Here is a 16993-nt window from a genome sequence, read left to right as displayed (position 1 = left end):
TTCTAATTATTTACAAAAATGTAGAGCAGTCAGAACTACAGCTGAGATATTACTGGCAGACTTAAGGTCAATCATTCTCTTGCTGCCCAATCTATCTCATAAGGCTGTTATGGAAGTACTATTATTATATTTTTATCCTGTCTTTTTATGTATGACTCAAGGCAGCAGACAAATTCTACCTCCTATTTTGCCCTCATCATTAACCCTATAAAGTAGGGTTGGGCTGAGAGAGAATGTCCATCCCAAGGTCACCAGCTGGCTTTCATTGCTTTTTATCGCTTCAATAGAAATTCTCTAAAAGAATGGCAACTATCCCATAGCTTTCATGACTGCCACCCCTGAAATTATGGGATACATTTAGGCAGGGCTTTTTTTCTCATTGAACGCTCAGAACAGAGTTCCGGCACCTTTTTTGGATGGAACCTTGTAGGGTAGGCAAGGTATGACATGTGTGAGTTCCGGCACCTTTTTCTTTTACAAAAAAAGCACTGCATTTAGGTATGTCAAATCTATATTTTTAATTGTGATTCCACTTGGTTTTAGGGAAAGAATCAAACCAAAATACCTGAACAAGACATCGGTACGTCCAGGGCTGAAGAATTGTGGTGATGTCAACTGCATTGGACGAATACATACATACCTGGAATTAATAGGAGCGATTAACTTTGGCTGTGGTAAAAAGAGCTCTGTTTTATTAGGTTTACATTCTGTGTCCTTTGTTTTTTAGAGGAGTCTCCACAGCAGCTCACAACTACCAAAGGCATGGAAAATTCTACTAAACCTTTTCTTTTAGGAAGCACTAATAGATTTGAGGTGGAAGGAGAATAAAGATTAGAAACAGCATTTTAAAAATATGCTTATTACGTTTGTATTTTTCTGCTACGTTGTGTCCTTTGTGGTAAAACAACAGCAAGGCTTTTTGTATCAAAAAGTATCCTGTTTAATTAAGGCAGTAGCTTTTGTGGGCTGAAGGCCACTTAAAAACGAAGTGAAGTTTCATGAGGAGTTTTGAGTATATGCATGATTGATTTGGATTCTATATAAGAAAGCCAGGTCTGTTAGTTGATAACAAATATTCTGTGAATAGTGTGCCAGAAAATGAAATAAAACAACTTTATACCTGTGTAAGACATTGGAAACAAATTAGTATCTTTTGATAAATTAGTTTCCTTGTTTCTCTTCACTGAAATTACTTTGTGGTCAGTGGCAACAAAGGCACTCAAGATTTTCCCCCTTAAGTGCTTTTTTCAAATACTTCCACTTCAGATGCCAGAAATAGGTCTGTTTGTCTTACAAATGAGTGAATTGTTCAATGTAATATATGGAAGAGGAAGTATATGAATCCTAAACGTAGTGGCTTTTATTATGACATCTTGTAATTTTTTATTTTATTTTAATTCCATTTATATCCCGCCCTTCTCCAAAGACTCAGGGCGGCTTACAAGCTTAGCAGTAATAATGTCACCAGAAGGAAAATAAGAGTAGAGTCTTGGTCATTGCAAAACTTGGTTCCCATATCTATATAACATAGTAGTTCCACCTTTTTCAGGCTTTTGTGAGGTAATGACTAGTCTGTTATTGCTGTGATATCTGTAAACAAGTGCCAGATGATCATCCAGAATTTGTGATAATGGACACTAGATTATGATTTTTTCAGTATATATATTGATAATGGCGTTGTTTTCTGTTCTTAGTCTGTTCTTTAGTAGAAGATAGTATGCCATTCTAGCTCTTTTGAATTGGTTTTTTTCCTCACGTAATTGGCATTAGGTAATTAATCTGTAGAATGCTTGATTTAATTCCGTAAGCTATGCAAAAGGATCTACTTGAAAGTGTGTGTGTGTGTGTGTGTGTGTGTGTGTGTGTGTGTGTTTGTGTGTAAAGGTAAAGGTTCCCCCGCACATGCGTGCTAGTCGTTTCCAACTCTAGGGGCCAGTGCTCATCTCTGTTTCAAAACCAAAGAGCCAGCGCTTGTCCAAGGACGTCTCCGTGGTCATGACTAGACGCCAAAGGCGCACGGAACACTGTTACCTTCCCACCGTAGTGGTCCCTATTTTTCTACTTGCATTTTTACGTGCTTTCGAACTGCTAGGTTGGCAGAAGCTGGGACGAGTAACAGGCACTCACTCTGCTACGCGGCACTCAGGATTCGACCCGCCAAACATATACATACATATATACATATACATATACATATACATACATACATACATACATACATACATACATACATATATATATATATATATATATATATATATATATATATATATATATATATATATATATATATATAATACACACACACACACACACACACACACACACACACACTTAAAAACACAATTGGTTGCTGTTTCTTTCCCCCTTCAATTTGGTTTGGGGATTTAATTGGATCTGGTTCCTGTGCTCTATAGTAGGTTAGAGATAGATCCGAAAATTTATTTTACTATTTTGCTTAATGTTGTGTATACCTAGCTACATTGTAATATCTCTACATCCTGGCTCCCCTTTTGTATGATCCTATGTAGGTAGCATCGTTTATGTAACTTTTTAACAGTTACATATGTAACTTGTAACAGTTTTTACTCATTCTTTACTTTGCTGATTCTAAAGAGCATCTACGGTAAATTGTTTATTTATTTATTTCGGAAGCGATGCTCTGTTTAGTCACATAAACCTCGTGATTGGAAGGCTTAACTTGAATGATAGAATTAAAATAAGTGGAAAGTTAGTATTGTCATCAGATGTTTGGTTTTTTTGACCCTGGCGTTAGCTGTTTGTTGAGCACCTGTCTAAAGTGGAGACTGAAGGGCAACGTCTCTTCACCTTTACAGAACAAGCTGTGTATAATAGACCACAGACAGTTGACAAAATACGACCCAGGGAAGGCAAGGAAGCCGTTGATGCATATCAGCTCGTGCAACGCCTACAATCTATGGTGAGATGGAAAACAGGGTCATCCTGTCTTTATGATCCTTGGGCTTATTTCCCCCCCCTCATTCTCTTATATTATGTTCGTTTGAGAATAATATTTGCAGGAACGCAAACCTGAATGCATTTTTTTTTACACGCTGCTGAGATTTCTTTGACTTTAAATTATATATTGGGAGTTCTATGCCTGGTGCTATTTTTGCAGAGATTTTGTTAAATTATACCTTGCTCTCGACTAGATTGCTGGGCAGGTATATAAAAAAGCGGTTATTCCATTTCCAAGTCAATGTCTTTAAATTTGGAGGCGGGCAGAAAAAGGAAAATAAACTCTCGTTCTCGAAAAACTGAAGCCACCGGTGAATGCACTGTCCAGGTAGTCCTCGCTTAATGGTGGTAATTGGAAGCAGAATTTCCCCCGTTAAGGGGCGCAGTTCGCTATGAGCAAAAAGTGGGGTGTGAGTTATATAAATACAAGTCAAAACAGCATGATTTCAGGATTCCCCCCCCCCTCAGCCTTCAAGAGCAGCTCAATTTGTACTCACGTGACTGGTGGGGGGGAGGGCTTAGAACCAAACAATTAGCAGCAATCTGATTTGTTGCCCAATTGCTTTCCTGGAATGGTTTTCTCTGCAGTTTCCTGCTAAATCCAGCCCATTTTCTAAGCTGTTCTTTCTTTTCTTGGCTTCTCTTTTGACATCATAGCATTTGGTACAAATCTTAAGAATTAACTAGCTTGACTAAATAGGCAGACACTTGAGCCTATTTACATATTTCCCCCCCCCCCTCCAAGCTTATTCAAACAGCAAGCGAGGGAATGGCTTCTGGTATTCTTTCCAGTCCCTTCCTCTGGAGTTGCTGTAGGAGTTGTCTGTGTTTTCTTCTGCATCGCATCCTTGCATGCAAGAATTAGGAAGCACAGGGAGGCTGGAAAGAGTAACAAACAGGTCAGATTGGGTCAGCTAAAGTTCACGTGGCATCTATATTCATCAGCTGGTAAGTAAGGAGAGTGGCAATCCGGGTCACTGTGCATTGCAATATTTTTGTGACAGTCTTTCATAAATTATGAAAGGGAGCTTGCTGCCCGGGTGCACTCGAATAAACGCGCACGTGCATTTCTGTTTGGTACAGCGTACGAGGAGGCGACGTGTGAGAGACCCATGGGGAAACTGGTGCGACGCCAGAGATTTGGAAGGACAGACGTTTGAGGTAATATTTTAGGCTCCTGAACGTGCTTGAGTATAGCTAGGATACCTTTTTCCTGGAACACACTTGGCCCAGTTGTAGCCATGCCTCTCCAGGTGGGTCTTTCAATGTCCGAAGGTTGATAGAAAGGATGTTGGATTACCCCTCTTGATTTTTGAAATATCACTCCAACTTTGGGGGTTGGATCCGTGCTGGGATTCATATATAAATTTAATAAAATAAAATAATAAAATAAAATAAAATAAAATAAAATAAAATGATAAAATAAAATAAAATAAAATAAAATAATATAAAAATAAAATTAATAAAATAAAATAATAAAATAAAATAAATAAAATAAAATAAAATAAAATAATTAAATAAATAAATAAATAAATGTGAACAATCGGTTCTCTGTGTGGATGCCGCTTCTAGAAGTCCATTCTGGACCTGGGTGACAAAACATTAGCTACCGGTTCTGCCAAAGTGGTGCGAACCGGCTGAATCCCACCGCTGGGTTGGATCTGGCTGAGGAATTCTGGAAGCTGAAATCCTCAAGTCTTGAAAGTTGTCAAGGTTGCAGAGCACTGGTTTAAGAATAATGCTTAGGGGTGGGGCATAGACTTGTAGCCCCTTAAAAGTGAAGACTTCAGGAAAGGAATATTTTTCATTTAACCATTAAAATATTGAACACGGCATTATCTATTAAAATCAGGCATGGGATTTTTGTGTTTTGAGATCATAATACCTCATAAGAAATTAAGAGTTGTGGCCATCTTATCATGGGTAATTTGTAAGCTTCCTTTGAGCCCCCTACCATTACTGAGCTAGTTGTTGATTATGACTATCCAGTTTTCTTAGCCAAGGTTTAGCCAGCATATGGAGAAACAGATCAAAGTGCAATCAAGACCCAGTTTGGTATTGTGGGTTAGGTGCTGGACCACAGATCAGATCTTTTTGAGTTCTAGCCCTCCCTTAGGCATGAAAGCCAGCTAGATGCTTTTGGACCCGTCACTCTCTTTTAGCCCTACCTACCTCACAGTTTTTTTGTTGTGGGGAAAATAGGAAATGGGAACCTTCATTATGTATGCCATCTTGAGTTGACCATAAATAAGGGCAGGCTAAAGCTAAAGCAGACATACTAAGCATAATGGTACATTTTCATATTTAAAAATGTCCTTACTCAATCTACCAAGGGGAAAGTGCAGAATGTTCATCCTTTTCACTGAAAGAAATTGTTTTGACTTCTCTAGAGGGGATTTGTGCATTCCTGACACTTAAGTGCATTTGATGTAATGTTAGTTTAATTGTGGTAGCAGCTGTTAGCATTGGCTAGTGCAGGGGTAGGCAACCTTGACTCTTTTATGACTCATGGACTTCAACTCCCAGAATTCCTGAATCAGCTAAGTTGATTCAGGAATTCTGGGAGTTGAAGTCCATGAGTCATAAAAGAGCCAAGGTTGCCTACCCCTGGGCTAGTGGGACAACTATATTAAGCATTCTCCAGTTCCGTGATTTCTTTGAGCCTACGTATGTTTAACACTCGGTATTAAGGGGTTTACTTAATGCATATGTTTTGTTTTTAGCATTTCTCTGCTGAGGAGCTGGCAAAGAGGAGAGAAGATCAGAAATATAAACTGTCAAAAGCATTTAAAGGACAAAGGCACACCAAAAGGTTTTTTTTTTTTTAGTCTTGTAAAATCTCTTTGGAAAAAAATTGACCGGTGAGATTTTAGGTTTGAAAGTTTTCTGTCAGAAGAATTTAAGATTAGTATTAATTGAGTGAAATTCATACTATAAAGTCTGCACTGCAGTAAAAAAAAAGATCAAAATATGCCCATGGAATTTTTTTTCTTATACATCAAAGTGGTTATTTAAACTAATCATGAACACTTAGGATATTGAAATTAAAACAATATGAAGAAATTATGCAGCATTTAAATGTTTTCCTTCCATTAGTTTTCTGTAATTTCAGATATTTCTTTTTTTTATTCTATAGTTCATTTGATCCCTTTCAGCTGATCCCTTGTTGTTCCTACACAGAAGAAAAACCAGTAAGTATGATTTAGGAAAGAAGAACATATTTTAGTCTACTTAAGCAAACTTTTCTTACATTTTTTTATCTTTTCAGGAGCCATTCAAAGTGACAGTAGCTGCAGAAGCACTTCTGATTATGGATTTGGTAAGATCTGTTCTATGGAAATACATTATAAAATAGCTTCAAATTCATTAAAAGAAAGATTTAAGTCATGATTAAATAAAATTGCAATCTTTTTGGTGCATTATAAATGCACATTAATTAACTAATGATTGATGTTACTGAAACTGATTCTGCTATCAGGGTTAAATGCATACATTTTAGTACAAGTTTAAATCTTAATATAGATTTATAGTGGAAATAGCCCATTTTTGTTTTTATTGGCAGTTATATTAAAAAAATAATGATGTTTTGAGAGGCTGTCTTAATTATTCCTGCAAATGTTGTCTCAAATATATGTACTTTATATGACATCTTACATATGACTCACTACATCCCTTAAGTTGTATTCAGTAATTGTAAACTTTGTCTTCTAACATATTTTCATGCTTGTTTTACTTGTTTATCAATTAGGGACAATAAGTAAAACTCCATCTCAGTATACCTTTTCATTTCTGAGGAGCTTAGTCAAGACAGTAACTTCTCATCTACTATTTTTCCATCTGTAACAATTCAAGAGATAATACTTGTTTCATAGAGTTTTATCACATGGCTTATATTGTCTCTAAGCACAACACCTATGTACATAGTTGGGATAGATTGTCCCAATCTTCATAATTCTACCTGAATTCTTCTTTTCTGTATATATTGGGGAGAGAACAAAAGATTGCCAACATTTTACCAATGATTTCCTGCCCCCCCCCCCTTATATTTTTAGCATGCTCATGTTTCGATGGCAGAAGTAATTGGTTTGCTAGGTGGAAGATATTCTGAAACTGATGGAATAGTTGAAGTAAGTACCATATTTATTTTTAATTTTAAAAGGGCTCTTACCAATTTGTTACGAATTATAGACATCACGCTAAGTCATTACGGGGATGCTTTCCGATGTGTCCTCTAGGGAAATAGAGAAACAGGGAAACCGTTCTGTTATTATGTCAGGGAATAATTTGAAATAAAAAACTTGTTGAGTACAAGAAATGAGTTACAGTGGACTAAATTGAAGCAGAGTATATTAAAATATTCATGTAGGAGCATCTGTTTAAGAGTTTGATCACTGTACATTTGGAATTCAGGCATCCATTTTAAAATAGAACAGGTTCTTCAGAATCTAAAAAAAATCATTCAACTGTAGTGTCCCCATTAAATCCTCCCCATTTGCTAACTTACAGGTCTGTGCAGCAGAACCCTGCAATAGCCTTAGTACAGGATTGCAGTGTGAAATGGATCCAGTATCTCAAACTCAAGCATCAGAGACACTCGCTGCTAGAGGTTACAGTATCATTGGATGGTACCATTCTCATCCTGCTTTTGACCCTAATCCTTCCATACGGGATATTGATACCCAGGCAAAATACCAGGTAGCATCTCCTTGCTGAACAAAAAAGAATATAACTCATCACTGTTGAAAGCTTAACTCTGTTCATACATTAGCCACATGCAACTTGGAATAATAAAAACCACCCCAGGCCACTGTTGTTGATACATTTGCATTCTGGTTGATTATACGCAGAGAAAGAAAGGTATATATATTTTGTTTATTGCGTTCTTATTTTTTCTCCAGAGCTATTTTTCCAGAGGTGGCTCAATGTTTGTTGGAGTGATTGTAAGTCCTTACAATCGAAATAATCCTCTTCCATATTCTCAGATCACTTGCCTTGTAATTAGTGATGAGACTAGTTCAGATGGATCCTACCGTAAGTGCTTTTTTAAAATAATCCTCTCTGTTATGGGTTCTATTTCAGTGTGTTTTAAAAGCAGGCTTTGGAGAGAGAAAAGAGAAAGAGTCATTCTAATTAAGCTATGCTTAATTAGAAACCTTGGGGGTGGGGAAGAAAAGTAGACGCTAGTTTTTACGAACTGAATGTTAATTAATGAATTTGAATCTAAACCCCAAGGTGCTGGAGTCATAGGAATCTGTGACCTGTGTTTGCATTTACAGTGAAGCAGGCTTTGGAGGTTGGGAGTAAGTAAGGCTACCACCCTATATTGTGGAGCAGCTCCCCAAATTCTCAGAAATGGCCATGCTGGCTCAGGAATACTGAAATCTTGCACATTTTGGTCTGCCATACATCTTAGGGGGAAACACTGAATTCTGATAAATGTTGGGAGAGAATGGAATAAATTAAGGGCTTGTATAAGCTTCCAACTTCTGCCTTTTCTTTCACTTCTGTCTAGGTTCTCAAAGGAGGTTAATGCAGACATGACTGGAGAGATCAGATAGTGCAGAGGATTCATACACAGTGAAAGGGGAAGCAGCTATCAATTTAAGTGTATTTAACTAAAATCTGGATTGTGTGACAGTGATTCTAGTCCCAGTTGTTTAGCCTTGGGATGAGCAGTGCACTACTTAAAGGCACGCCAGTGGTCATAACATTCCTAGGAGACATCTATACATCCCAAACTTAAATTACATATTTAAAATATATTTAAAAAATTAGCCCAAATTTAACAGAATTGAACATTTCCCCATAATATTTATGGGAGGCAAAAATGTGCAACTTATATTATATTGTTTGATTTGGGTCTTTTTTTAAAAGTGTACTTAACAAAGGGGGAGCATCTGCATTATTACCTGACACCTGAATAGTTGTTTTGTTTCTTCTTTGTACTAGAATATTAGAACTCAGATTCAGACTGCAGTTCAGCCTGTCAGATGGTTGCTAGCATCTGCTTGACTACATTCAGTAACTAGTATAGTATATAAATTATGTTTTTGTCCTTAGTGGTCTAGCTAAATGAACATATGGTTGTCTCAGTGTCTGAAATGCCTGTGTACAGGAAAATTGTAGAAAGCAGATTTGGGGGTTTGAGTAATTTAGTTAAATCCAGTTCTTAAAAATATTATCAGCAGAGCAGCCTGGTTAAATTGGAAAAGCTAAGCAAGAGAGAACTTGCCTGTGGATTTGTAAAATCTGTATCTAGCCTTTAATCTCTTATCAATAATCCTTTGTAAATTGATATCCAAAGGATGAAGACAATTGAAGTTTGCATAAATTGGAATAAAGGATTATCTGCGATAGAAAGAGGGGAGGAAAAGAAATTAATACCAATTTCAATAATTAGAGGTTTGAGTATCCAAGATGTCGAATGTTTCCATTTATAATCAAATGGCTTTATAGTTTGTATAATACATCTCATTTTTGAAATTAACAAGGCATGCATTTTCTGCTCAATTATACTATGGACAAGCATTAAATGAGCAATTTGACACAGATTTGAACCTGATTTTAGAACTTAAGCTAATTTGATCTGTAATTAAGATAATTACAGTAGATCAAGGTCTTGATGTTATAAACCAGTGTTGTTGATTTTTGTCAGTACAAATAAAGGGAGGTGAACAATATATTTTAAATCAAAGAGAGCAGCATTTTTTGTGTATGATTCTGCATAATGTGATATATGTTTTAATGGCTTACAGGCCTGCCATACAAGTTTGAAGTGCAACAAATGTTGGAAGAACCTCAGTGGGATCTAGTATTAGAAAAAACACAGTGGATAATTGAAAAATACAGACTCTCTCACAGGTGTGTAGCTGCTTGAATTTTGGAATCTTTCAAGTTAGTCCAAATTATTATGTATTTCAAGTAAAAAGCACTTTCACGTATCCTCTGACATTGTCTTGCCATGTTTCATTCAATAGTTGTGTGCCCATGGATAAAATCTTCCATAGAGATTCAGACCTAACGTGTTTGCAGAAGGTAATTATTATAAAATTCTTTGTTTCTCCCCTGAAATTTCAGGCAGCATAATTGTGCCTAATTACGATAGAAATCTTCAGTTGGATTCTGATTTCAGTAGATCTATTCCAAGTATGACAATTTGTGGCATTGGTTTTTCATCATCCCTGCTAAGTGTATCTAAATCTGGATCCAATCTGTTAAATATGAGAGAAATTGTGCTAAAAATCGGTGAATTAGTGGTTACATATTTGCATATATTTACCATTTCTTTGCTGAGGCTCCCAAGCAACTGACTCTTATAAAATACTGAAATAAATGAAAGTTTGACAAAAAAGAATTCTCTTAGGTAGATTAGACTTGTCTTCCGAAACCTATGGCCGGGCTGTCTTGATTTTCATCAAGAAGTATAAACCTTAAATAACTTAAAATGGCCAGAATTCTACCCCAACAGATAACCCTTGCAGAAATGAATGCCCCTTACACTGAGTCCTCTCACTTTTATCTTTTCCCATCAGTTGTAGTCAACATGATTTTGTTTACAATGATCTGTTGATCATTATATAAATTTTACATACTTCTAGTTGAAGGCTCTTCAGGCTTAGGGAGATCCTGTTTTGTTTTTTACAGATAGCTCACTTAGCATTCCAGGAAGCTTCCTCTGTGCAACAGTTGAAAAGTGAGGACCAGATAGTAGATTACATCTAGCTCCATAAATCTGTTGATGGTTCCTTTATTTGAATTGATGGAACTCAATACACTCTACCATTCATTCAAGTGGCTGATTCACGCCATACAGTAGATTGGCAAAGTGGACCAGTCAAAGTAGGCTTGGCACCATTTCCAAACATCAGTCAAACAGTATTTCCCAAGAAACTTCCAATCAACCAACCAACGCTCCCCCAAATTCAAACGCCACGTAGACTATGAAATGCTGCATGGTGAATTTGAACTATTGTTATCTCAAGTTATTCTTATGTAAACTTCGATGGGTAAATGATGTAATAAGAAGCATCATTGCTGCAGCTCTCATTTTAACAAGCCTCACAAACATTGCCTCTGTTCAGTGAAAATAAAAAGGGCAGAGCACCACGAAACATGTTTCTTGGATTGAAGAGGTGTTTGCAAAGCTATTGGCATATAGAATATATATAGAATATTTCCATTGGGTAATGTTTGACGTATTTCAGATATAATCACATATAATACCTCTGTAGCAGAATTTGAAGTACAACTACATTAACAAACTGGCTATTCGTCATGACGAACGTTCACAGCAGAAAAGCAATTCATTCAATCTGTGATAGTTATCTGTGTAGTTATTTGTATTGTAGTATATCTGTGACATACATTTGTGGGTGTAGGTTAATAAATTTGGGCATAAGGTTTTAATAGGTTTTGGTTAAAGAATCATAATAAATGTATAGTTGCTCTCCCCACTCACCCCCATCTCCTAAATGTTACTACAGCAACTCTGACATTATTTTTGTCTCTATTCTTCCATCTTAAAACTAGCTTTTGGAGTGCATGAGGAAGACTCTGGACAGTGTAGCCAATAGCTTCATTGCTGAAGAATTCCTGACCCAGTTAGAAAACCTGTTCCTTTCAGCCTACCAAAATGAGGAATGGACCGATACTGCTGAGGAAGATAACATGTGTCCAAATGACCTGCCAACATGATAATACTGGAAAGAAAAATTGACCACTTTATAATGAAGTGGCCATTGTTGAAAGTAACTGAATCCAGTGTGGCTGAAGAAAATTACTGTTAATGAAACAGTATGAAGCAATCATGATGAACTATCTGACCTCTGGCATATCTTCTAAAATTACAGTTATACAGCAGGAAAATGAACCATTTACCAGCCCACCACTTAGGTAGAAGCTGTCCATCACTCTAAAAAATTGAAGTGTTTTACTTGGACCAAGCGCTATTAGCTCGATACTGAAATAATTATATTGCCGTTCTGTTTAGGAAACACCACCATATTATGTTTAATGTATACTCCCTAGATACTGTCACATGCACTTCTATTTTATAAAATAAGCTATACCACACTTTATAAAATAAGCTATACCAGAGGTCCCCAACCTTTTGGGCACCAGGGACCGGTTACGTGGAGAGAAGGTTTTTTTGCAGACTGGAGGGGTCGTGGTTTTGTGTACTGCCTGCATCCCACGGATGGGGCTTTGCTTGTTTGTGTGGACCGCTTGCTGGCATGCCACGGCCCAGTACTGGTCCACGGACCAGGGTTGGGGACCCCTGATCTGTACCATAACCTTCTAAAAAGGCAGCAATCAATTTTAAAACGTATCACAATTATGGATAATCTCAGTCTTTCATTTGTTGGTTGTTGATCCATGCCGACAGTATTTGAAGGGGAAATTAAGATTGGGTTTACCTTTGTACCACATTGTGTTGAACTGAATTGAATTGAACAGAATAGATTTGTGGAGTTCAGCATGTCTGTAGAATGGGATGTTCTTAATGGTATGGATCTGAGAAAAGATACCAAAAAAAAATTCTTGTCCCAAGTTCTACTAAACTTTAGGCCCACAAGCCAGAACATATGCTTTGATATAAAATGCAGATACAATACAAGGGAGAACGACTGTGTCTAAAGGCATAATAGAAAGCTGCAAAATTACTTTACAGATCTCTCTCTCTTTTTTTTTAAACCTGAACATCAACTCCAGTCTAATGTGCTGTAACTTCATCCTAGCCTTTCTTGTTCCATTGTGAAGCCAAGTCCCTTCAATTGTGATGATGGTGGTGTGCAAATTGTGCAAGTACTGCTGAATAGTGAATTTATAGCGCTTTCTCACTGAAAGTCGGCATATGTTTGATTTAGTTAATTGCATGTAAGGCTCTTAGATCATACCGTGCCATGTAAAGTTGCATTGATATGAAGTCTAATCCATACATTTGTTCCGTCTCCAGACTATTAACGTCAATCAAATTGCATGTGATATAATGGCTTGTATGTCCTCCTAGCACGGCACTGAAACCGCTGATTTCTAGAAGGGAAGGAAAACCCCAATCTGTGTGTGGAATTTGCAGTCATTGCAACATAATTTTATTGAAAAATGTTTACATTTATATTGTGTGTAACGAATATTGTGAATAGCGTGCCTTTGTACAGAAAGAATGACTGAACTACTTTACTTTCATGTAAAAGCAAAGTACAGGTATATTTGCCCATTATGTGTGCCCATTTTTATGAGGAAGTGAAAGGAATTAACCACTCAAATAATGGAAAGAAGCTTTTCCTGGCAGTGTTGTATCTCCTTAACCACGTGAAGATGTTTCAAAGATTCCCTTGTTTCAAATTGACCTAAAAGGGAACTTTTCATATAAAAGAAATGTAATACATGGTAAGTTTCTTTGTGTTTGATTCGTAGGATCGCGTTTCAGAGCTGTGGCACAGGGCAGTTACCATTAGCTCTGGGTTATGCTGTCTATTCCAAGCGCTCTGTTAAAGCACATTGTAGGTTTCTAGCTGCACACGCAGCAAAACTGGGATTTTTTTAAAAAAAGTTGGCTATTCATCATGTATAAATATTGCATAACGAACTTACCACTCTGGGCATTAAAAATGGGTGCCTGAGTAAATGTGTGTTGTAATTGGAAACAACTTGTTTATAATGACTTTCCATGGAGACTTTATACCTTGCTGCGGAATAGTTATAAATGCCGCAATTAATTGTGCTTCAAACTTGGATGGAGCCACTAGAGGGCGCTATGCAATAACTGATGCCTAATAAACTCCCTTGGGGCTTAGAGAATAGTACTCCACTCTTTTCTAATCACCCAGAATTGAACTAAACAAAAACACTACTTTATAAAACCATATCGCTGGGAGGAACCGGCTCCAGAAAACTCACTTTTTTTTTACATCATATAAATATGAATAATGGGATTGGGATTTCACTATTCCCACAAGTCATTCTGAGAAAAAGCTTAAAGCTTGAATTATTGGAATGCTACTGCCTCTTATTTAAAACAAAATCAAAAACGGGAGAGTTAGGAACATACAGGTGAAGGAAGTGTCAGTTGGTCTTCACTGCAATGTTAATTTGCAAAAAACATCTTTAGGCCTAGAGAAGTGTTTTGTTTTGGTTTTTTTAAAGTTGAATGGCTACAGCCAGGATTTTCTTTTAAAACATGCTGTGCAAAAGGCAGAGCACATGTTGATGGGCTAAATGGAGTTGGCAAAGAGCTTTCTGCAATGAGAGATTACTATAGACAGTGTGCACATGTTTGGTGTGTTTTACATGAGGTGGAAGTTATCTTGCTGTAGCAGACTACTAATGAAATTGATTTTTCCCTCTCTACCCCCCCCCCCGCGCTGCCCCCGCCAGCTGTCAAAATCTGCCCTCAGTGTTTGGAGGAGCCATCACAACAGATTTTGAGGGTATGTGAAGGAAGAATCTGCTGTCAGCAGAAAAACTTTAGAAAAGCATAAACCTGGACACAACACTGATTTTTAAAAACAGTAGTTGTGCTATATTTCTCCAAATGTCTCCCGTTCGCTCTAGTGAAATTGGCATTTTCTTGTAAGTGGTTGGGTTTTTTTTTTCTCCTCATAAGAAGGAGCTGACTTGACAATTGTAACTGAGCCTCTTCATTTTATTTTTGTGTGTGTGTGAAAATGGATGTTGGGTCAGAAAAAACCTTAAAAGAAATTGCTCTGTTTGGAATGTCAACTTCACCTTTTTTGCTTTATACTAAGCTCCCTGCAAAGGCTGGTAAAAGAGCAAAATGGCCTCATTCGGTTAATTTGGGACCTTGAAACAAATTTTAAAAATGACTGAAATAGCTTATTTCATGTAGTATATGAAACTTGCTTTCCACTTTATGATGGAGCTTTTTGTACTGGAAATTAAATTTTTTGAATGGGAAATATTTTGCATATCCCATACCGTTTCTTGGTTACTTGGAAAGCCCCTATAACAGCTGTTCTGTGAATATATCTACAATCTCAACCTTCTGTCTATACCTAGAGTCTAAAGCTCCACAATTGATTTCTAATCAAATGCTTTGTTCACACACTGCACTGAACCACACGCATTGGCGAACATGGTCATATTGCTACTTCTCCCCTCTGACTGATGAGAGTAGGAACAATCGATGCTTAAGGTTGAGGGTTTGCTGTCACTCATAGGAATAGCACCTTGATCAGTAGAAAGTCTGTCCATGCTGAAGCTGATCAAACAAAATAACAGGGACCTTGGGGGGGTCATCTAGTTCAATCCTCTGCTCAAGCGGTAGACCCTCAACTATTTCAGACAAATGGTTGTCCAATCTCTTCCTAAAACCCTCAGTGGCAGAGCACCCACAACGCATGAAGGCAAGCCATTCCATTGGTTGTTCTTTGTAAGGAAATTTCTCCTTACTTCTAGATTGGTTCTCTCCTTACTTAGTTTCCACCCATTGCTTCTTGTCTTGCCTTCTGGTGCTTTGGTAAATAGATTGACCCCCTCTTCATTCTGGCTGCCCCTCAAATATTGGAAGACTGCTATGTCACCCTTAGTCCTTCTTTTCACTAGGTTAGACATACCCAATTCCTGCAACCGTTCTTCGTAAGTTTTAGCCTCCAGCCCCCTAATCATCTTTGTTCTTCTCTGCACTCTTTCCAGACTCTTACCATCTTTTTTATATTGTGATGAAAACTGGATGCAGTATTCCCAGAGTAGAGTTGCCAAGGTCTTATAAGGCAGTACTAACACTTTACCTGATCTTGATTCTATCCCTCTGTTAATGCAGCCTAGGACTTTTTTGTTAGCTGCAGAACACTGCTGGCTCATATTTAAGTGACTGTCCACTAGGAGTCCAAAATCCCTCTCACCATTACTGTTACTGAACCAAGTTTCATCTAATCTATACCAGTATCTTACTTTTCCCTATATTGAGTTTCATTTTGTTAAGATAGGCAATGATGTTGATGTACTTCTCATTCAGCTGCCCAGCAGTCAGTCTGACAAAAGTGAACTCGGGCCTGGTTTCAAAAGATCTCAGCATGTGCCTTTTCTGTTATTTTCACGCAGACCACAGCATCATGGAGATAGCTCTTTTCTTCCCTAAAGGCACTCTTGTGGGGTTGGAGGGAAGAGATAAAAAGAAGGGATTATCTGCAGTCTGTCGGAAGCTGAGATCTTCATTGTTCGCTTCTGGACGAGCGCTTGGAGCCTATGGAAAAAGCATAGAGGACTGAGTAGGAAATCAATGTCAGGAGATTTCCCATGACTGCTTTTAATGAGTAGAAGAAGCAAGAGAAGTTAAATGAGGGAAACGTTCCTGTACACGCTCTAAATGGATGGTGCCACCATCGAAAAGCTGCGGAAAGGTTTGTTTTCGTCTCTCCAAGACAATTTGCTTGCCCAGAAAGGGGACATTATCAGGGATAGACAACGTAACCTAAAGAGGACAGCTTGACTACCTGTCACAGAGTATCATCTGAAATGTCTAAAGGACACAGGTTTCCATCCTTGTAATTCATAACTATTAAAGTGGACAACTCTCCATCAAATTCTTCCACAAAGTCCCCACAGTTTCTACCTAGATAATTATCTAGTTTTGTTTTTTAACTCAAGGGATAGGATAAAGATCCAGCTCAGATAGTTCAGTTACCAGGAGTAAAAGTTAAGGCTGAATGAGACAGGATGTAAAGGTGAGCATTAAGCAAAATATTAGACTCACCTAAACGGTTCTGACCTAACATAGAAGAGAAACTGAAAAACAGGGAGGAGAAGGGAAAAATAGGATAGGAATATCTCAGTAGAACATGATATGGTGCCAGTTGCTAAAGAAGATCCGGGAAATGTCATCCGGCTTTAAAAAAGGACGAATCAAAAACATATGATTGCAGATTGTAAAGTTACTTTGGGCCAAAAGGGAAGGTGAGGTTTAGCTGATTCATTCTGGAATTATTGGGTAAGTAATTAAACTGGTAGCAGATAGGAGCAGCCCAGGCAAAAAAAATTATATTCTTAATGTCAA

The 16993-nt window shown here is 37.5% G+C and overlaps 1 protein-coding gene across 3 annotated transcripts in view; it reads left to right on the top strand.

Moving 5' to 3' along the window:
* The window catches only part of MYSM1 (Myb like, SWIRM and MPN domains 1), a 34602-nt gene that overhangs the window by 7783 nt on the left and 9826 nt on the right, over positions 1-16993 (top strand). The window contains exons 9-20 of one of the 3 annotated variants that reach the window (XR_014026028.1): positions 544-674; positions 2838-2941; positions 4063-4140; positions 5703-5791; positions 6116-6170; positions 6248-6298; positions 7032-7106; positions 7486-7674; positions 7878-8010; positions 9735-9840; positions 9957-10014; positions 11509-11871. Coding sequence is in view for 1 of the 3 variants with exons in the window: in XM_081324638.1 (XP_081180764.1) it covers positions 544-674; positions 2838-2941; positions 4063-4140; positions 5703-5791; positions 6116-6170; positions 6248-6298; positions 7032-7106; positions 7486-7674; positions 7878-8010; positions 9735-9840; positions 9957-10014; positions 11509-11673 (1234 nt within the window). In the remaining 2 variants the exon portion in view is untranslated. Of the gene's footprint in view, positions 1-543; positions 675-2837; positions 2942-4062; positions 4141-5702; positions 5792-6115; positions 6171-6247; positions 6299-7031; positions 7107-7485; positions 7675-7877; positions 8011-8491; positions 9001-9734; positions 9841-9956; positions 10015-11508; positions 13607-16993 lie in introns of those variants that run through there. The other 2 variants (XM_081324638.1, XR_014026029.1) reach the window with 2 other exon arrangements.

Source organism: Vipera berus (assembly GCF_964194415.1).
Source record: "Vipera berus genome assembly, chromosome: 3".
Classification (NCBI taxonomy): domain Eukaryota; kingdom Metazoa; phylum Chordata; class Lepidosauria; order Squamata; family Viperidae; genus Vipera; species Vipera berus.
Note: the sequence above shows the minus strand (reverse complement) of the source record. Positions and strands in the feature narration are given on the sequence as shown.